The sequence below is a fragment of the Zingiber officinale genome, chromosome 6B (assembly GCF_018446385.1).
Source record: "Zingiber officinale cultivar Zhangliang chromosome 6B, Zo_v1.1, whole genome shotgun sequence".
Classification (NCBI taxonomy): domain Eukaryota; kingdom Viridiplantae; phylum Streptophyta; class Magnoliopsida; order Zingiberales; family Zingiberaceae; genus Zingiber; species Zingiber officinale.
In genome coordinates this window covers 113,451,061-113,472,670 of record NC_055996.1, presented here as the reverse complement: position 1 = coordinate 113,472,670, position 21,610 = coordinate 113,451,061, and the positions used below count along the sequence as shown (strand labels likewise).

The 21,610-nt window shown below is 35.1% G+C and overlaps 3 protein-coding genes across 5 annotated transcripts; 1 reads left to right on the top strand and 2 right to left on the bottom strand.

The window, feature by feature from the left end:
- Positions 1-1,914: 1,914 nt before the first annotated feature.
- LOC121988991 (4-diphosphocytidyl-2-C-methyl-D-erythritol kinase, chloroplastic-like) lies at positions 1,915-9,023 on the bottom strand. Its single transcript, XM_042542751.1, has 11 exons — positions 8,679-9,023; positions 8,499-8,594; positions 8,325-8,393; positions 6,962-7,066; positions 6,816-6,872; positions 6,519-6,719; positions 4,909-5,001; positions 4,721-4,820; positions 4,551-4,650; positions 2,417-2,502; positions 1,915-2,317 (listed from the first exon to the last, which is right to left on the bottom strand). The coding sequence occupies exons 1-11, from the start codon at positions 8,883-8,885 to the stop codon at positions 2,208-2,210; spliced, it is 1,224 nt and encodes a 407-aa protein (XP_042398685.1). The 5' UTR covers positions 8,886-9,023; the 3' UTR covers positions 1,915-2,207.
- Positions 9,024-9,450: 427 nt separating this feature from the next.
- Positions 9,451-19,193, top strand: LOC121988989 (protein DGS1, mitochondrial-like). Of its 3 annotated transcripts, XM_042542749.1 has the most exons (14): positions 9,451-9,799; positions 10,457-10,553; positions 10,668-10,871; positions 11,150-11,287; positions 11,401-11,568; positions 12,867-13,061; positions 15,364-15,464; positions 15,999-16,088; positions 16,735-16,807; positions 16,884-16,912; positions 17,008-17,131; positions 17,873-17,983; positions 18,632-18,732; positions 18,801-19,193. In XM_042542749.1, the coding sequence occupies exons 1-14, from the start codon at positions 9,537-9,539 to the stop codon at positions 18,919-18,921; spliced, it is 1,815 nt and encodes a 604-aa protein (XP_042398683.1). In that variant the 5' UTR covers positions 9,451-9,536; the 3' UTR covers positions 18,922-19,193. The 3 variants fall into 3 exon arrangements, 2 of the variants coding, with proteins under 2 accessions (XP_042398683.1, XP_042398684.1); XR_006114143.1 differs by lacking the exons at positions 17,873-17,983; positions 18,632-18,732; positions 18,801-19,193 and adding exons at positions 17,365-17,501; positions 17,588-17,832; XM_042542750.1 differs by lacking the exons at positions 17,873-17,983; positions 18,632-18,732; positions 18,801-19,193 and adding an exon at positions 17,365-17,834.
- A 1,489-nt stretch (positions 19,194-20,682) lies between these two features.
- On the bottom strand, positions 20,683-21,344 carry LOC121991398 (RING-H2 finger protein ATL70-like). The gene is made up of 2 exons (XM_042545405.1): positions 21,331-21,344; positions 20,683-21,211 (listed from the first exon to the last, which is right to left on the bottom strand). Exons 1-2 carry the CDS (start codon positions 21,342-21,344, stop codon positions 20,683-20,685), a joined length of 543 nt encoding a protein of 180 aa, XP_042401339.1.
- Positions 21,345-21,610: the final 266 nt, after the last annotated feature.

Here is a 21,610-nt window from a genome sequence, read left to right as displayed (position 1 = left end):
GGATTGGTCAAGTGAAAAGAAGGTTGATGTGCATGCGAGTCATCATGGGAGGAAGTGACGAAGTATGGTTGAGCTTCATGGTTGTTGATGTGGATGGGTATTTAGTTTACGCCGATTAATTTTGAATGATCGGTCTCGATCCCACGGAAGTGTTTCATTGGTCATCAGGATAAATAAAAAAGTGCTCGCAACAGACGATCCATCAACCTTGCGTTCTTAGGCCAATCAACCTATTTATTGTTATTAGTCTTAGAAAAACCAAGCATCGAGTACGACTACATATCCCCAGCAAAATAATTGTAACATTTATTACATTTCTACACATTTAAGGCTAATAAAATAAAGATGCTGCATAGATGAATAATATTTATACCATTGAATTTGTGCTTCTAAATCATCTAAATTTTCAATTTTTGTTCAGTAGCTAAAGTTAAACACTTTTGTAGACGTTTCTATCAGCATAAACTACAATGATACATTTTTGTGATCGTTAGCAATGAAAGAAACTGGCCACAGATAGAATATATAATTTAATCTTGTTGCTTCTTACATTGGGAAGTCACTCAAGGGCAGGTGATCATGCAAACTTGTTATCCTTTCATTGTCTTCTGTAGTTCCCTTTCCCTACATCTCATGTAACCTTCAAGTTAAATATCTTAATAGTTTTATTGCACTCTTTTGATGAACTTGTTACCTTAATTTGTTGCACTCGGTTGATGAACTTGTTACCTTAATTTGTCTTCCTAATAGCACTGTGTTTGCTAATCTGTAGATTCAAGCAGTTAAAAAGAAAATCAATAGTCAATCGGTCGTATTTTAATAATAAAGGTACTCAAGATTGAATTGATTTTATTTAAGCAATTGAAATTATCAAGAAATATTTGTATTGTTGATGAGATAAATTAAGTTATTTTGTGCTTAACTTGGTATATTTTTTCTAGTACAAGATTTGTTTTCCTCCAAATCTCAGGAATAACCCTTACAAATGATAACCAAGATGTTTTGTCACCTATCAGAGCGACAAGTCAACCAATTACAAATATATATAGGTAAAAGATCCTACATCATATCTTTATCTTTGATGTAAAATTATGATAACGCTCATGTCAAACGTTCCTCATCAGCCCCACAGTGAGATGAAAGGAGGTAAAAAGTACTGAGCAGTCTCCTAAGTGGGAGGGTTATTTGCGGCAGTCGCAACTCCAGCCCTCATCCATTGATACAAGTGTACCACTTAGTTACCAACTCAGCTACGCCTTGGAGGCCCGACATCATATCTTGACACGATTGGTGGTAGTTTGTCCTTTTTATAGATTTGATGGTTAATTTGATATTAGGCACAAGAAATGAAAAAAAGTGTATCCCAATGATAAGAAGAAAAAGTTCATCTCATGGGCCATCTTGTCTTTGCAAAAGGTTGGCGAGTAGAAATTCAATTGCGGTTTGACAATGCTATCCGTAGTGTCATTTTGCTGATAACAAAGTTGCTAAAACTAAAATTGACTGATACCAGTATCAGTCCTATTTGATGATAAATGTCATTGTATACCAGTATCATTCCTATTTCATGATAAATGTCCTCATTGTAATGGCACAGTGGTGGGAGTTTTTGGTCCGTTTGTTGACTATTGAATTTTCTATGGTTTGCTTCAACTTCTTTAGTCAATGCTAGTGGATTATTTGACCTTGACTAATTTTGTACGTAAAGATACTGAAATGTTTTCCTTCAGATCCTCAGCAGCTGACCACATCCGTTGTAAATTAAATCTTGTATTGCTTAAGCCTACGTGCCTGGCGCATTTCTTCATGAATGGCTGAAAGTCAGATCAGAGACGACAATGCGATAATACAAATAGTTACTCTCTTGGCGAACAAAAAGAAATCTAGTTGGCAACAAATCAGCAAACAAGCACATTTTAAAAAATTAAGATCTCATAACTCAATTCATGAATTTCAACAACGAACGATTTAGTAATCTTACAATTAACTTATTGGATGAAAGGTATCAGATGCCATGCAATAAAACAGTACAAATATTGCTAACTAAAAGTAGAATCACTCGACGAGTTACAATTGTTCCAAAGGTACCTCTATAACACTGCCATGAACAAATCTCTTCTGGTTCATCCTCAGCAATGTGCTATATATGCTCAATCTCATCGAGATCTAATTGATCAGGAAAAGAAAGAGCAATTATCTCAAATAGATCATTCAGCGGTTGGTCCGACTCCAGAAATTGTATTGTCGCTAAATGAGGCATTCAACGAACTTGGTTCCTTGTACCACTGATTCTCTTCGCGTGTCAAGAAGCATGCATCTAGATTCAAGATACAAGGATGGTTAAGCAAGAAAGAATTTTAATAAAGTGAAACATGTGCTAAGGTGCCACATGGATGAGGGAATTACACAAATATACCTGATACAAAGACATCTTTGTATTCCTCATCATCGTAGACAAATGATGGAGGTTCAGGTGATCCGATGCCGACAATGGTGCTTCCGCTGTTGGAAACATGTGCAAAAAAATTGAGCATGATGGTTGAAAATGGTAAGAAATGAGTGATTCAATAAATGTAATTCTTATTATTATCATTACAACATTTATAGTTGAAATATTCCCGTGCATGTGCAAAGGCAGAGTGCCTTGACTGCACCACCAGTACAGAAGCTAGAGTTCTATCAGACAAACAAAAAAAAAAATACGAGATGAAAGCTCCCACTCAATATCATTAGAATAGATCTTTATAAGTATTTAACATTTGGATTGGGCACAAAAAATGAAAACAGAACCTTCCAACAGAACCTTCCAGATGAGTTTGAATTCTCTCTCTATGAATCCATTTAAATGTATGGTGCTTTAAATCATCCTAATAACTAGGAAAAAAAATCCAATCCAAGTGTGAAAGATCTTAGGGGGCGTTTGGTTCTTTCCTAGGAATAGGAATCATTGTATTGTGGAATGTGAATGAGTATGAGCATGAATATCACTCTTAAAAACAATGTTTGGTTAGTTGCATATTTTCTATCAGAATAAATCAAAATTTTCTTTTTTACCCTTAAAGGAAAATAAGAGAAAAAATTAGATGTGAGAGAAAAATGAATGTGAGAGAAAAATATAATGAAAGAGAGTGATAAGAGAGAAAGTATGATGAGAGAGAATGAAAAGAGAGAAAGTGTGATGAGAGAAAATGAGAAAAGAGAGTGTGATAGGAGGGATCATGATGAGAGAAGATGAGAGAGAAAATATAATGTGAGAGAAAGTATGATGTGAGAGGATAAAGAGAGAGAAAATGTAATGAGAAAAAATGAGGAGAGAGAGTGTGATGAGAGATAAAGTATGGTGAGAGAGAAAATATGATGAGAGAGGATGTGCGATGAGGAAAAAAGAGAACAGTGAGTGTGATAAGAGAGATTGAGAAGAGAGAAAGTATGATGAGAGAAAAAGTATGATGAGAGAGAAAGTGTGTTAAGGAAAAAAAAGAAGAGAGTATGACAAGAGAGATTGAGGAGAGAGAAAGTGTGATGAGGCGAAGTGTAATAAGAAAAAAAGAGAAAAGGGAGTGTGAGTGGAGAGATTGAGAAGAGAGAAAGTATGATGAGAGAGAAAGTACGATGAAAAAAAAAGAAGAAAGAGAGTGCGATGGAAGAGATTGAGGGGAGAGAAGTATGATGAGAGAGAAAGTGTAATGAGAAAAAAGGAAAGAGAGTGTGATAGGAGAGAGAAAGTGTGTGATAAAATGATGAGAGAGAAAATATGATGAGAGAGAACAAGGAGAGAAAAATGATATGAAAGAAAAAATAAATAAATATATTTTGATATTAAGGGAGAAAATTTTAGTTTTAGGTCAAGGGTATTTTTGGAATAAGAGAATATTTTGATTGATGAAAATAGGGTAATGGCTCATTGAAGGGGAAGTACATGGGAATGAGTTATTACCCAATTTCAAGGATTCATTCCCTTATTTGCATTCCTATTCCTATAATCCGAACATTAACAATGGCAATCAATGATTCTCATTCCCATTCCCCACTCCTATTCCCCTAAACCAAACGCCCCCTTAAGTCTTGTCTTGTTTCATGCTTGCTAAGAACATCACAAAAATGATGTGTGCTTCAAGTTGCTACAAACATGAAAAATACTAGAGAAATTTTTTGTTCCTCGAAATATTCATCTACTATGTCATTTGTTTCTTATGCAAAACTTACCCAACTAACTAAATTTGGAACTAAGAAGCCAAAGTAATATAGAAGACCTCCCTTTTCTACTTAATTGTCGCCCTCTTTTAGAAACTCAAAAGTTAACTATTACTACAAGTATGAAAAGGTAAAGAATATAAATATCTCCATAGAGAATTAGATTTAAGGAAGAAATACTATTTCCATCATATGGCAAGTAGAAACCCTTTACAGAACCAAAATCCCAAGGAATCCAGTGGTGCAAAGGATTTTGCATGCATCAATACAGAATATAATCAATAATAGTATCCATTTATGCTTCCACAAAGTCAAATCTTGATAGCAACATTATGTAAAGATGGTAACCAACGTACCTTCCTGACATTAGTACAGCATTGTACCCTCCTCGACCAGCTGTAAGCACACGTTTTTTCAACCGTTTAAGAGATGGGAGTACTTCAAAAGCAGGAGGCTCTGCAAAATAACCATTGTTATACAATTGATCAAACATAAAAAAGCAGAAACTAACATGCTAACTATCTACCAAGATCATTGATGCAAACATCTTGAGATATTCCATTTTCATTGATCTCCCTAAGTAACACCAAGGGGTCAATTGAACTAGTTTGGTCTAGCCGGAATCGCTGCACAGGAAACTCAATTTCAGTACAACAATCTCAAGGAAAATGTACTTATGGATGTTGACTTTAAGCAAACTAATCAATTTGTTGCCTTGTAAACTTCAGCTGTAGAGCAAGCTTCTGGAGGCTTTATAAGAACCATAGGCAAGTCCATTGGCAGTGCACGTGGAATATCCTCAACAACCTGTAAAGAGATTCATTTATCATGAAAACTAGAAAAATAAAATAAGCAATTATCAGTAGTAAGAAAAGGGATGTTCAACTGCCGGCAAGTCGGTTTCACACATTTCCAATCAAAATCTTAAATACTTTAGAAGTGGGGAGGGGGAAGAGGGAAGCGTTATAAAATCACACATGGATCAGGGATCAGTAATGTACATAAACGTGTTGCTTTCCCTCCTTCCCTTCCCCCTCTTAGTTATCCATCCAAGTAAATCTAGCCTTACTTTATGTTGATTTGCAACTATGGATGGCAACATATCCAGCAGTTGGCAAAATTAACCACACCCAACCCATATATCTGAATTCATCCTTAATTTTAGTTTTATTTGAGTACATGCACTAATATATCATACTTGATGCATGGAGACTGGGTGCCTAAACTTCCACTGAACCTAATAGAGATCTTACTATTTCTGCTCAATTAATGTTCACAGAAACATAACTTAAGAAGATAGGTATAGATTTGAGAATTTTAGGGAAAAAAATAATGGATCTATTCTCATCCTAGCTAACAACTTTAACTACAATGTCAGATATTCACAAGTAGAATTAGAAACAAACAGAAAAATAAAACATTTTTTCTATATTTAGATGCAAACAGATTTGATCGAAATATCATTACTTAAGAAACAAAATAAAAATAAATAAATTAAACAATAAGATTGAATATAGTAAAAGAAAATGATGTTGGCGTTATTCTTGATGTGGTGATAATCTTATCAGCTAAATTGAAATATTTAATAAGATGTACTTGATTGAATGTTCAAAATCCAAATATCTGCAGCTGTCGTCAACTGCACAGCTGACATTGTAAAAAAAAAAACTGCATGTAGATTTGAACAAATGTTAACTATTAATGGCAATTCCTGTTTGCAACCAGCCTATATCTTAGAGACAAATTACATGTTAATTTGGCATGTGAATGCTGTATACTAGGCAGTAGGCAACATGTTATGCTATATGTTATTCATTCGAGACACAAATATCCTAAACGAATCTATCAACAACTCTAACATGACCCAATGTTTGCTTAAACCTACAGCTAAAATTTATTTGTTAGGGGTCGTCAAATAGATGCTTTAGGATATATTTTTATATTGTTATAATATCAATAGATAACCGAATTTGATTCTTCTTCTGGCATAACTTCTTTGACATAAGAACTGGAGTGTTCTTTCCTAAATGAAAATATCAAAGAAAAAAAAATACAAGAATACAAACAGAATGTCTAGAAATATTCCAGAAAAATAGTGAATTGAGTGAGGGCAATGGGAAAGCCAGAAAGAGTATAATAACAATCAACATTTCGAACAAAATAGTGATGCTACCCTAGAGGTATCAAAATGAGATTCATCGTGAAGCAAAACATTCCAAAAGATTCTTAAGTAGATGCAGTTATGAGTCAAATTGAATTCAATAATTTATAGACAAAAAGGAGGCATGTTCAGCTAACGAGTCCTAGAAAATTGTGATGCATACCTCTCCTCTGCCAGTACAATATGCAGCTCCTTGTGAGAAAAAAAAGGGAACATCAGAACCAATTTCACCTGACCATTCTTGAAGCTCTTTTTCAGTAGCAAGACCACCACTAAATTGATTAGCAGCCCACAGTGCAGTAGCAGCATTACTACTTCCACCTCCAAGACCAGCACCAGTGGGAACTTTCTTGTCAAGATGGATCTATAAGCAATGTTGAGATGGACACAAACTTAAGGCTCTACGAATATAAACATATTTAGAAAAATTCAGACTTTGATTCAATAAATGGACATTTACCCAAAAGTAGTTATCAGTGCCAGTTTTCTTTCTGTAAAGATTGAGTGCCTTAATTATCTAAAATTTAAAAATCACAAAATCCAAAGTCAATAATAAAGACATAAATTGATGAATTCATAATGCAAGTATACTGTTTACAAACATACCAAATTTCTTTCATCCACTGGAACACCTGGGACATTTGCTGACAAGCGATCCTTTGTCTTAGTGGGTGACAAGGAAAACTTGATAGTATCTCCTAAACTGATTACCTGAAAATTAAATAGGTAAAAATATAGCACCTCAAATATAAGATACAAAAGAAAATACTAGAATTAAAAGGCCTCACTTGTGCAAATCATGAGGAATAGATTCCTAAGACGAAAAACTTACAGATCTACAATAAACATAGAGTAGAACCAACTCTAAAAAGAACAAGGATAGTTGTCATCACTAATATTAAAAAAAATATAGAATAATAATAAACATGATGCAGAAACAATTCCAAATAGAATAATAAGGATCACTAACTGTTGTTTTTTTAAAAAAAGTCAAGTGGCATTTATGGTAATTCAAAAAATTATAGAACAATGATAAACATGGTAGAACCAATTCTAAACAGAACCATAAGGATTAGTGACCATTGTATTAAAAAGAAGCCTATGTGGCCTCATTTACAGTAATTGACAGGACACAAAATCATGTGCCTTAATTAGCAATCCCATGTTAATAGAGGAAAGTGGCGAAGGGGAGTACAAAGAGGAGATACCAATTAATAATTTAGTTCATAATTCATAACATGTTGAACTCAACACCAAGAAATTATGCCTACATAGGCCTTTCAGCCCCTACTATCTTTACTTCAACAAAATATTAAATCAAGAAAATTTGAATTCTATACTTATACTCCTCACATAAAAGATTAATAAAACACTGACATCAATTATCTAGGCCTTCGTTGTAGCACACTTGTGATAATTGTTGATCCAAATAAGAAAACTGGCTCATTAACATGATGGGCTCAACCACGGATCAAGATAAGTAAGTTGTTAATGATATTTTAGCCATCTAAGATTTATCAACCCTCAATTTCCCATGTGGAACTAAACTAGGAGTAACAATCTCCATCAGTTAAGTCCTAATGCCCTTCCTTAGGTAGCATGTACATGGTACATATGAACCACCTACGAATCTAGAAGTCCTTTTATATTTTGATTATGATAGTTCTTAGAAACTATAAAAATTATATGTTCTAAATAAACAATTAAACAAATTTTTAAGATAACATGCACCTTCAGATATTTATGCATAGCATGAATGTGATGTTTGTGGACTCGATCACATTCCTCATGCTTGAACTATTCATATTGATTGCAAATACTATCAAACTCAAAATTTTGCAAGGTTGATATGGCAGATCTAATTGACTATTGATGGAAAAATAAAACTGATACTACTCATCTGGCAGCACTATCAAAGAAACTGATAAAATTTAACTTGTAATATCTACAACAAATAAATATTACTTACATGAAACAGAGAGGCCAAATCATGAAAACCATCAGCGCGCTTACCAGTAATCCTCAAAAACACATTTATCTGCAGAGCAGAGGACCAAAGATACAGACGTCAGATCAATAACTACGGTAACTTGTAAAATCACAAACATAACCGAATTCTATCGCCTCGAGATGTATCGTGCACCTTGCAAGGTGAGAAGAGGGACAGCCGAGAAAGCCCAGCGTTGTCATCCACTGCATCTGCCAATCTATTTAACCTTTCATCCGGATCGTACACGACCTGCAAACACACATAAAATCCCTACTGTGAGCAACTCCGCTACCAGAACCGATATTAGAGAAATCGACGCGAAGCAGACCGCACCTCCACTTGCCTCCGCCCGGGAGTGGAGCCCGAGGCGAAAATCCTGAGCGATTGTCCCCTCCTCACGGTCACCTGCGTCGTTCTGGGGTCGAAGGAAGATGAGGAACGGGGCAAATTCAAAGAAGTGCCTCTGCTGAAGGGTTTGTGGCCGTCGGAAGTGGAGGAGGAGGGGAAGAGGCGGTGGGAAGAGGAAATGGCCATCATCATCGCTACCGTGGTGTCTCCGGCGAGGAAGGCGAGGGGAGGAGGAAGCAAGGAAGGATTGATAAGGAGGTAGCAGCAGCGGCAGTAGTGGAAAGGCAACAACTGGTCTACTACGCTGTTGTTGTGCCGGAATTAACAAGCAATTAATCTGACGGGGAAGGCTGATGAGTGATGACGACTTTGACTTGTCTTTGTTCATTAATGCCACCTTATTAGGGTGTTAAATGTGAAAAGGAAACAAGGAAGGGCTAAAATAAAAAACAGACATCACTTTTATAAAACAATACCCTTTATTATTGTCATCGTCGAAAATGTATCCTAATTTTAAATAATATCAAAACACTACTTTAATCAAATCAAACTAAACCCTAAAAGCACAAAATTGCAATTTGGATTTTGTAGTTAAATTTGTTTTGCGAGAGTTATAAAAAGTTAAATTTTGTTTTACAAGTACCTGTGAAATTTATTAACATTTGTTATTTTTTATATAAATTTTAATAATTTAAATTCATTTTAAAGGAAGATTTTAATAATTTATATTGTTCTTGTAACTCATGAGCCCGCTGCCCTCGTTTAGTGGAAAGGACCATTTTGTTTCTTCTCGGAGACTGGACGAGCCGAGCCGAGCCGCCGCCGAGCGAGACTCAATTCTTGATGGCTTCCTCGTCGCCGACCGAGAGCCCTTCCTCCGTTGCTCCATCTACATCCATTGTCGCCGCCGGAGGCTCGGGTTCTCCCATGGGTCGCTACCTCAATCGGATCTCGAGGACCGTGCACGACCGCCTCCCTTCTCTTGATTCGCCCCTCCTCGCCGTGATCTCTGACCTCTACCAGCGACTGTTGCCCACTCGGCGCCAACGCAGGCGTAGGCCAAGTCTCCCCCTCCCGCTGCATTCCTACGCCGCCCAGCCTTCTCCGTGAGTACTTTTTGCGTTCTCGGTCGCCTCGCTTGTGTTACTATGCAACCGCTGTATGGTTCAACATTTAGGGTTTAAGAAGTAGGTTCAGTTTTATCTTCACAGTCTGATAAAATGAATATAAACTTTACGAATCTGAGTGTTGTCTTGGAATTCGCTTGCGGTTGGTAGGCACGAGATTGCTAGCTAGTTGATGAACTGCAATTTCTTTTTGTTTCCTACTTATTTATGCTGATCAAGGGAATATGCATGAATTTTTAACTTCTGTCTACAGTTTGATTGATTGTTAAACCATCTTCCAATCAAAATGTGATTTGTGTTAAATTGGCCTCCGGAGATTGGTCGATTAATTATCTTGGGTAAATGGATTAGACATAATTATCATGTAACTAGAGACAATGTGCTAGAATAGAAGCAATTTATTTTCTTAAAGATTTAAGCTAGCCCTGCACTAATCAAAAGCATTTTTTTCCCACTGCATAATAAAGCTCTAAATTAACATCATGCTTTCTCAGCTATCAAACTGCCTTTTATGCACAACTTTCTGATCATTTTTGTTTAAATTATAATTCGGATTAATTCTTTGCATGCAGTCACCATAAACTTCAGTACCAATATATTGCAGTTGTCTAACTAATTGTAATCTCCATATTGCAGAAGTACTATCAGGGTTGTAGAGGATGTTATGGAATGTACCTTACGCTATTTGCATAGTGTTCAAAAAAGTTTGCACTTTTGGCAGACGAGAGCTGAGGTAGCTTTTGAATTTTGTTCTCATACTTTATAATTTAGAGGAGACTAACTCCCTTTATTTTAAACCTATCATAAGATATTTTTTTAGTGGAAATGGTTTTTATTCTGTTTTTAGGGAACCAATGCTCAGAAGATTTATTTCATGATTTTTGAAAGAGGACCTTTGGCCTTCATCGATGGCACGTATGGAATGTTAAGCAGACTTCGCACTGGTGGATCCCCAATCCAGAATCTATCTCATGTTGCTTCCAGTACAATATCTCACAAGATAGCTATTTTATCCGGTCTAAGTCATCACCTGGCTAATTTTCTTGCACAGGTTTTCATGCTGTAAATGTTTGTTTTATTTCTCTTTGATTTTGTTCCTACTTGTGTAGACATTTTGATTTCATTTATTTTGTATACACACAAAGTACTCCATTTTAACTTTTTTAAATTTAACAATCATGCAATCTTTTGTTCCTTTTTCAATGAAAATTACATATTAGCTTGTAATATTTAGAAAATAATATAGGTAGTTGAACTTAGTTAATGGACCTTCTTAATCTTTTATATACTGCAAATGTTTTTGTTTTAATCCATCATTTGCTGTTGTAGGTTTATTTGGAAGTTAACAAGCATGGAGGAATTTTACTGGAGGATGTTGACAAGTCATTGCCTTTATTATTGTTGATGATTAATAACCATTTCTTAAAATTAGAAGGTTCAATTACTCAAATACATGAAAATTTCAAGGTTATACATTTTTGCCTTTTAATCTTTCTTCTTTCTTTTAATTTGTGTATACAAAAAAATATTATACGATTCATGTCGCTTTGTTTTTTGAAAGATATCATGGTTATTGATAGGGTGAAAGGTTATCTACTGTTGATGAGAACAGCTCTTTTGCACTTCAATTTGAGAAAATACATTATGCGGAAGAACAAAAGATTCAATGGACAAATACTGAGATTAGGGATGCTACAGAAGTGATTCACAAAAATCTCCAGAGACTTGAATTGTATTTAGCCGGCATTGTAAGTTGACTTCCAAATTCAATTCTTTTTCTACCTGTTTCTTAATATAGGGGCTGAAAGAAATTTCATGTTTAACTTGGATTTGTATCTTATATATATTTTTTTATATACATGGTTTTCTTTGTTATGTCTTCACTTGAGTTTTCTTCAATGTTAATGCTATTACGTGAGTTGATAATAATAACTGCATTTTTTTTATACTTTGTTTGGCTTCAAGAAATTTCATGTCCAAGTGATCCTTTGGCAACAATAATCGGAAGGATTCATATGATTCATGGGATTTTGAAGTCTTCCATTTCCAATTTCTATTGAAAGTTTGGTTGTGATACATGCCAAAAGCAGCCTAGTTATTTTGTTGTTTATTCAACATCAAGTCTGGTGTCCTTTAGGCTCAAGTTGTCATTGTAGTTTAATTGATATTCCTTATATATCCATGGCGGGTTCCACTATGTCTTCTACCCTAGTTATCAAGAATCCTCCTTCAAAAAAACTTCATGATTTTCACTTAACCGGCATTGAAGTGATGAACAATATTAATCAGTGAATACAGATTTCCCTAACTACATCATTCTCCCTATCCAGGTGAACTCAACTTCATTAAGTAAGCTAATAAAATGATGTTTAAGTCTTGTGATGCTTTGTAGGTGCAAACAGTGGATGATCGGAGTGTGCCTCTGTGAATGGTTTTGATGCTCTTGCTGAATATTAGCAATAAGTTGGGTGCTATGCATAGGATTGAGTGGCTGGATAATGGGTTGAATAGCTAGTAAGCTACAATAATGGCAAAATAAACTCGTTAAAATGTGTGATGCTTGTATGCTTGTTAGTGTCTGAGATACGTGACAAAAATAATAAAGAATAAACACAAATGAATATAACTTTCTAATTCCTACCAAAAAAATGTAATGTTGTTGCTTATGTCATCAAGCCTTCAGTACCTTGGATGCATCAAACCTTCCAACCTTACTTCGTGTCATTCTTCTCCTTGCCTAAATTTAAAACTATAAAAAAGCTTTATCATTATAAAAATAAATTAATATTTGATTTAAGTTCAATTTCAAATTATTTTATTTTGAAATGTGCATCTTTTTTTATAAAAGTTAGAGTTCTGTTTAAGGGGAAGGATTCTAATAGGATTTGTACCTTATTCTCCTAAGTGTTTATGAAAATGACTTTTTAATTGATATAGACTTATATTTGTAATAAATTAAATATTTCAGTTAAAAACGGACTTAGTTTATTATTATATAGCTTCTTTGGATTTATGATTGATAAATGGCTTTAATTTGTGATTGCAGCTCTCCACATGTGAAAAGCCAAATAAATTATCAATATACTGGTTGCATTACACATGTGGTGCAATTGGCCTGTCACTATGTTCAATGTGGCTCTTGCGACATAGTAGTTTAATGGGAAGCTCAGACATAGAAAATTGGATCAATGAAGCAAAAGAATCTGCTGCAGGATTTCTGAAGGATCATGTTGAACAGCCAGTATGCTTGCATGATTTTTTTTTCCCTCTTGGCAGTTTTACTTATTAGAATCTATTTCTAGAAATCTAACCTTAGCAATTTTGAGTCTTTTGATTTGTAAGAGCTTAGCTTGACATCCACTTTTCATCCATCCTTGCTATGCTATTTTTTTTTTTTTTTTATTTTAATATTGGGGGAAAAGTGAAGTATTTCTTCTTGTTAGTTATGATTTTGTTGTCATAATCTTATGTTTGACCATGTGGAATTGTTCCAACATAGAATATTGGTTAAAATGGAGATGTCTTCACTTATGTAAGTTAGTGTTGGTTAGCTACAGGGTTGTATGGTCAGGTGTTTCACTTTCTTTGTTTGCATTTCATGTTTCTTGTGTCTCTTCAAGCATGTTTCACTTTCATTTAAAATTTTTGTTTTCCAATTGGTAGATTTTAGGGGTGGTAATTAGGGTCGGGTTCGGGATGGCGAGTTCGGGTTGATGGGTTCGGGTTGACAGGTTGGAATATCAAAACCCGAACCCGACCTGATTAATATTTTGATCAAATTGTTCGATTTGAATCCAATCCATTTATCTGTATTTGACCCGAACCTGATTTGAAATAACCCACAACCCTAATCCAACCTGAACCCGACGTGACTCGAAATAACTCATTTATAAAAACATGTTCATTTTAACCCGAACTCAACTCAAACTCGATCTGAAAAGACCCATTTTATTAAAATATGTTTATTTTTCCATGAACTCAATCAGAATTCGACCCGAATCCGACCAAAAAATATTTATAAACGGATTCGCGTTGTAATCGGATCATTTCGACCTGAACTCGACCCGTTTATTAATCGTGTCAATTAGGTTGACCCGAACCTGACTCGAATCCAATAAGACCTGCCCCTAACCTGATTTTTTTTGTATTTGGTTCGGGTCGTGTTTTCGTGTCGGGTCAGAAATTGCCACCCCTAGTAGATTTCATTGTTTTTGTGGGATTCAATTTAATTTTATCTTTAGTTATTTTGAAGGTTTAAAGTATTGTTGCTTGCCGAAGTTTCATTCTCCAACAGGAACGCTATGGTTTCTATAGTGTGTCGGGTCATCACATCCTTTGGCATGATTCAAAGCATTCCACCTTAATTCGAATCGATTTTGATCCTATTGTTTCCTTCCTCTTTGCTTGTTTATCTCCAAAATATAGAAAGAATCTTGACCCTTATACCTTAATAATACCAAAATGGGTATAACCGAGACTATTATTTCTTGAAGTGTCTTGCTCAAATTAATCATAAACTTTTCAATACTTATAATAAGAATACTCCTAAAACATTCTTAACTTGTAATTAATTTCTCCACATGTTTGAAATAGATATAGGTATAACTACAAGATATAGGTATATATCTCTATTTCTCCAACTCTAGAGTCACTCTCTTCGTTATGGTTGATGCTCCAATTGATGTTTTTCCTCTTCTTTTATTGATTCATCTCCTCTTCTTCACTGACAGATGCAATCAAAGAATAGGCTGTTGGTACAAAATCTTCCTATTTCAGCCAGTATCATTTATTGGTGCTTCTCTTTCTTCCCCTCTCATTTTCTTTGTGCCAACGGGCAGAATGGAAGGATGAGATTTGGGAAGAGAACACTCCCTTCCTATCTTGGTCAATTTTGGACAATACTAACTTTGATAACACTGTCATGTTGGTACTATGGAAACCGTGTCAGCATGGGTGACATTATGACATTTACTCATGCTGACATAGTATTGATACAATCAGCAACTGGAACGATGTGTTTCAGCCATGCTTATGAATACCAATCAACTGTTGAAAACAGGGTCTTAAAATACATTGCTGTATTTGATTCAGAGACAAACATTTCACCCAACTAATTTGCCTGAAAGCACCTTTGCAATGTTTATTGTCTTATCTCATGAACAACAGTGCTTCAGTTATTGTAGGGGTGCTTAGTTCAATTCAGCTAATCTTCAACCAGGGATGGACATTTAAGAATTTTTTTTCTCATTATTCAGAAACATAGATATTGGGATCTTTATCGAGTTTCAGGGGTTGAAGTTTTTAATGTCTGGCCAAGAGGGATCTTGTAGAATGTTGTCATGATAATAGTCTAGGATACTGACTACATGAGAACTTAAAATCATCACCCGTTTTGTAGTTGAATCTGTATCAGTTAGACTAAGCTATCCATTCCTCTTGTGCAGCATTACAATTATGCAAATTTTCACAAATGCAACGCAATTTTTTTATTAGTATTAGCTATTCTACTTTGTTTCGATCTTATTTCAATTTCTACTTTTCAGCTCATTTCAATCAGAGATGAACTCTTTGAAACATTTAGGAGGAGACATAAAGGTGTGATGGAAGCAGAAGAGGTGCAACTGACAGCTGAATCTTTACACAGGTTAAATTCTTATCCAATTTGTTCTATGCTTTGTGATCTGATCTTGCTTGCCCTTATATCCATGAGAATTTTTTTTCCCCAAGTAGTTTTCAGGATAATAGCCTGCCATGACTTGTCCTTAATTTGTGACCATGAGTGGGACATCCTGTTGCTAATATCAGAACAAGTTCCTTCAATTCTGATGCTACAATTCAATAACATTAGCCCTGTGCCCTACATGGATGATTAAGAAGAAAAAGATTGCATCTTAACGTAAACTGTCAGAGGGCATATACATGTTTGAAAGTTTAGATCCTTGTGTTATCCTTGTTTGTTGTAGCTATATTATATAGGATAATGTCACTTGGCAGATTCTCTTTTTTTTGCAATATTTTTTAACAGCAAGGTTTGTAGGATGTGTGACATGTTGTAGGTTATCTTGTATAACTTGACATCATATCTGCTTCAGTGTGTGTGCCATATGATTGCTCATTGTAAGGGATTTCTGTGACATGTTTGTAGGATGTGTGACATGTTTTTACTACTAATTTTCAGGATGTTGTTGGCTTTCTGTGAGCAAACAAAAGGTCAAAAGATACCAGATGATATTCCAGATCAGCAAATGTTGGAAATGGTGATGGCCAGGTAACGAGTTTTATTATTGAACTACATCAATTTCCTTGTGAAATAAAATTGCTAAATTTTCTATATGCCACTCTAATGTAACCAATTTTTACATGAGCTCTTGTTCATCAAAAAGAAAAATTTTACATGAACTCTCATGCATGAGCAAACATATGCAATGATACATTATAGTATCTCGTTTTTCTCCAATACATTTAGTGTTGTATGACATTGGAGGTAACTGGATGGATTCTCACAAATTACAATAGGATTTTTTTTAAAGTATGAAATATTTTTCCATATTTTTATGGATTATTCAACCAAAACATTTTAATATATTGACTTGGAATGCTCCAGTATCTTATCAATATGCCTACTACTTGATGAAGCCGAGAGAAAACAACTGCAGATTGCAGCTTAAGATAACTTGTTTTGGCATGTTACAGAAAATGCTGGTCATTAGTTTATTGTTATCTTACTTCTCTAATAACTGATAGATGTGGTCAGGGTTCTAAGTTCTTGATTTTCATTGCTGTCTATTTACTAATTGTTTTCTACTTAACTGTAGATATCTGTTTTTGAAACATAACTTGGAATAAAATCTAAACTGAAGTATGATTTTTTTTCAGTACTGCATCCACATTAGCAAATAAATGTTTTGTTGCAGATATGAAAAAGAGGTGATGCATCCCCTTCAAAATTTGTTGAGTGGAGAGCTTGCTCGAGCGATGCTTATCCAGGTTTTCCTCTGCCTGTGTAAATAGCAGTTGACTGTACTTTCTAGATGCTCTTTGTATTAATTTCTTAGTTTTACAGATTCAAAAGCTGAAGCTGGATCTTGAGACGTAAGTGGAATTCTACAGATCTGGAGGATTTGAACCGATATGCAAAGTAAATTTAATGATATGACTAATGACTCCATTAATTGTTTTGTGACTAGGGCAATGCTTGAGCTAGATCAGATTCTTAAGGCCAACGAGATTAATTTTGCTATCCTTGCTGCTTTGCCAGCATTTGGTCTTTCGCTGCTTCTGCTTATGTTGGTTAGAGCTTGGATCATGCAGGTAGGCATATCCTTCAGTGTCAATTACTAGTGAAAACCCTGTTTCTCATCTAGATTATGGTTAAAAGTTATAACACTGTCAGGAGACTTGGTTTATTTAACTCTCATGCATCTTTACTTATTTTTAGTTTCTTCTTTGTGCTTTCTTGGTTTCATATTGTTTGTCTATTATCTTAAAGATATCATTTTGTGCTTATTGGAATTGAGGTGGGTAAAATTATTCATTAATTCTAGGAGCTACTGAATGTGACGTGTGTTATGGAGACAGCAGTATGAATAAGCTTTGATCCATGTGCTCCAAATGTTACTACTTGGTAACTGACAATCAATGTAGCTGATCCTGGCACAGCTTGGTGATGATGATGATAAGGGTTAGCATTAGCATCTTTAGAGTTTTGTCCCGGAAAAAAAGTAATCATTTTACCAAAATGTCATTTGTGATCATCTTGATTTGCAGTTGCCCTCTCTCAAGTGGTGCTTGGCTTGGTGATATCACTGAGTTGTTCATGATTGGACATACATATTATGCTTGTGCATCTTCATTGAATAGCTAACTTCTTTGCAATTACTACTGTTTCTGTAATGTTTTTGAAAACAGTGGATTAATATTATGGTTTGCCGAGCTACTTAATGTGTTTGCTAGATGATGGGAAATTAATCTTACTTGTAGACTTACTTGATAATAATCCAATCAACTCTAATTGCCAACTTGAATTTTGATTATTTGTCTATACAATTTCAGGATAAGGGCGCAGAAGGCAGAGGAAGAGTTGCTCGCAGGCAAAGAAGGCTTCTTGTTATTGAAGTTGAGAAAAGACTAGTTGAGTTCCAAACTTGCATGGACCAAGGAAAGGTATTGAATTTATTTTGGATACTATTTAGATTGGACTTCGTGTTATGTTTGCTTTGACTTCTGAGACTTGGATTTTTCATCTAGTCTGTTTTACCCATTTGAGAAAATGACAATTGAACACAACCGAAACATAATATCCTTCAACTTATTGAGCATGTTATATGAACAAGCTGCCATCAAATTATGTGTTAGTGCTCCTTTATGCCCTCGATGGTCATACTTCTGGGACGTATGCTGAAATATGGGTCCCATTAATGGATCCTATGCCATTTTGTAAAATATGTTACAATCCAACCAATAATTATTTGTAATGCGACCAACTCAGTTGGCGCGAGCTTTAATATCAATACCTTAAAATAGTGGTATTACTTTTGATTATGTTAAGTACATTGTCGTAGCCTTATAACATGGTTGTCAAGCTCACACAACCCAAACTACGTTCTTGAACCATATATCTACGGCCTGTGACTCTTTGTTGAGTATTATGGCAAACAATAAATAAAAACATAGCAACGAGTTCTTCAGCAATTGTCTTCTATCAACAAATTTGTGACTGATGACAGTTTACTTAATATATCAACAAACTCCTTATAACATGGTTGACAAAATCTGTATCAAGTGACTGATGACAATTCATTTAATATACAGGCAGAAGATGCTCAATCCATGTATGGTTTGATGTTGTATACTCTTGATCTTCTATACAAGGCGGTAGAAAAGCATGCTAAGGAAACCGGCGAGTGGATAAGGCAAGTAATGGTCTCTGCAAACATCTTGTGACTCGAAACCAATTAGCCTAAATGTGCTTCCTCTACAGCTTGAGAGAAGATATCGTGGACCTAGCCAAGCCTGATTTGAGCACCGTGCACAAGTTCGTCATAACCTCAAGAATGGGTCAGATGTATGAATCATTGCTCCCTTCTTCGCGACGGGTGTGAAGACTTTTTGTTTTTTTTTTCTGCTTTGGATCAATCCCTGTTCTTTCATAATTGGGGATACATCTTTCCTGAAAGCTGCCATTCTCATCTGTCCACTTACAAATGCTCAGGTAGCTTCTGCAAGCAAGTCTTTCATGCATTTATTTTTTTCAAGTTCATGGGAAAGATGTAAATAGAGTGATAAATTTTGGGATCATTGTGAAAGAATGCTTTCCACTACCCTACTACAAACGTTGCAGGTACCCTAGAATCTATTTTTTGTTTATGATGAAGCTGTGTTGTTTCATAGTGAGGCTTGTTTGATGACCTTTTTGGTTGGTCTTCTTTTGATATGACGGCTCTCCCTTTCCATTTGATAGGACCAGAAGCATAAGAAAATTGTGTATCTCATCATTTGCATTTAAAAATGAGACTTGTGACCTTTGTAGTCTCTCATAAATAAATTGTTCCTCTAAAATGAAGATTCAAGTCGATTCAAAAAATATAATTGGGGGTTTTTAGATTTGGGTTGGGTTTGATTTGAATTTTTTTTTTAGGTTGGTTTAGGGATTTTTTTATTAAATTAAATTTTATTTTAAAAATTAAGATATGTTAGGTACATAAATAGTATAATATTATATTAGTATAATAATGAAATATTAAGATAAAAGTAAAAAATAGTAGGGAAATAATAAAAATAGGTTGTTTTTTTGGGTTGGACGGATTATTAGGATTATTTGATTTAAGATTTTGGCTTTGGGTTGGATTCGTATTAAGATTTTTTTTATAATACTTTTATTTAGATGCGATTCATCCAAATTAACACTTAAAAATGAGTTATCTTTTTTGAATATATATTTTGGATATATTTTTTAACATATTTTTCCATGGTATACAAACAAACAGAAGCATCCTTTTAACGTCGTCGATATAATACTTTAGAAGTTTGACATCTCGTAAATAATATCTATCAAATGTATTGGATCAACAGAGATAATTTAAATATTTTTATTTAGTTATAATGGATATTTTCTGTAATTCACAAATTTATTTTGTAAAAAGAATAATGAGAATGTAAACGCTCTCATTTAATTTTTTTTAATAAATGGTGTTTTATGATTCTTGTAAAGTGATTTTAATGCCCATGAGTGTTGGTAAACAAATAGTGTATTTTTTAAATAATTAAGGTTCAATTTTTATGCAAGTCACATCTATGACACATTTATTATCGTGTTTCTTAGATTTAGCAAATGGATAGAATGTGAGGTCGGATTTTATGATTAATCAAATTGTAAGATGTAGATATTTGATATAAAATATATATAAAATGATTTTAAGAGTATACAAGAATCATTATCTTTACTCTATGTTTCTTCCCTCCATAAAATTTATTCTTAGCTTAATCACTTCACTCTTAGTCATTCACCCATCCAAGTTAGTATGCATCAAAAAAAAATTTATTTGCCAGAACAAAAACATACTATAGTTAATGAAAAATACAGATAATTATTTTTGTTTAAATAAAAAGTCGGACGCCTTTGTTTAATTAAAAGATTAGCCGAGAAAACAAACAATATTTTTATATATGAAAATGTATGTATTGGATTAAGGTTGTGACCTGAACCATCTCCATTCTCTGAAACCAAAATTATATTGATTGATAAACAATGATCGCAGAAAGTGAATACGTTCGTCTCAGTGCCCTTGTCAATCCGTCTCAGGTCAAGGTTAAGACGGAGGAGATATTGATCGATAAACAAGGATTAGAGTGTGGTGTGTGGTTTACTGAACCACTGGTAGTGGCGCTACTGCGCCTGTGTTCACATACGCCCAATTGCCACGGCGCCTTCCGGTGTTGGCTCCGACGGCGTTCCGGCACTCACTGCCGACGAGGAGCGCGCGGCAGAAGGGGCAGGAGCCGTGCGACCTCAGCCAGGGGTCGACGCACTCGACGTGGAAGAGGTGGCCGCACGCCGGCAGCCTCCGCAGCACGTCGGCGGCCTCGTACTCCGCCAAGCATATCGCGCAGCACGTCTCGGTTTCCGGCCCCGCTGCCTCCGAGTACGCCACCTTCGGGAAGCTCGTCAGCGTCGCCTCGTCGACGCCGCCTGCCGCATCCGCCCCCTCCATCGGCGCCGTCGCCTCGCGGTCGTCCCTTGCTCTGCGGCAGAACTGGAAGAATCCGACGACGACGAAGAGCAGAATCAAGACCACGGCGCCGATCGCAAACCGGAGGCCGACGCTGAGACCCATCATCACCGTCATCTCAATACCAACACAAAAAATCAGCCCGCAATATTTTTGCTTAATTCTGCGAGAAATTAAAAAAACAAAAACAGTAATTAAATCTGCGAAAAACTTACCATGATGGAGCAGATCTTATCCCACATTAATATAGCATTTAATGTGTTGTAATATTAGTTGTATTACCTTTTTCTCTCCATTCATGGGGTATTTAACTTTCTTAACCATCTAGGTATTTATATCTCCCCACCATCTTATTACTATCAACCCTTTTTTTTTTAAAAAAATATTTCAGTAATTGTTTGCTCTTCCTTCAATCGGATGAGTATTGCGGGATAAAATTTTTTTATTTCCAATAACAAATGAAGTTTTTATATATATATTAAGTAGGATATGAATAAGATTTTATCATATCCATCTTCATATTTATACTCACAAATATCAATATTAAAATATAATTAGGTTA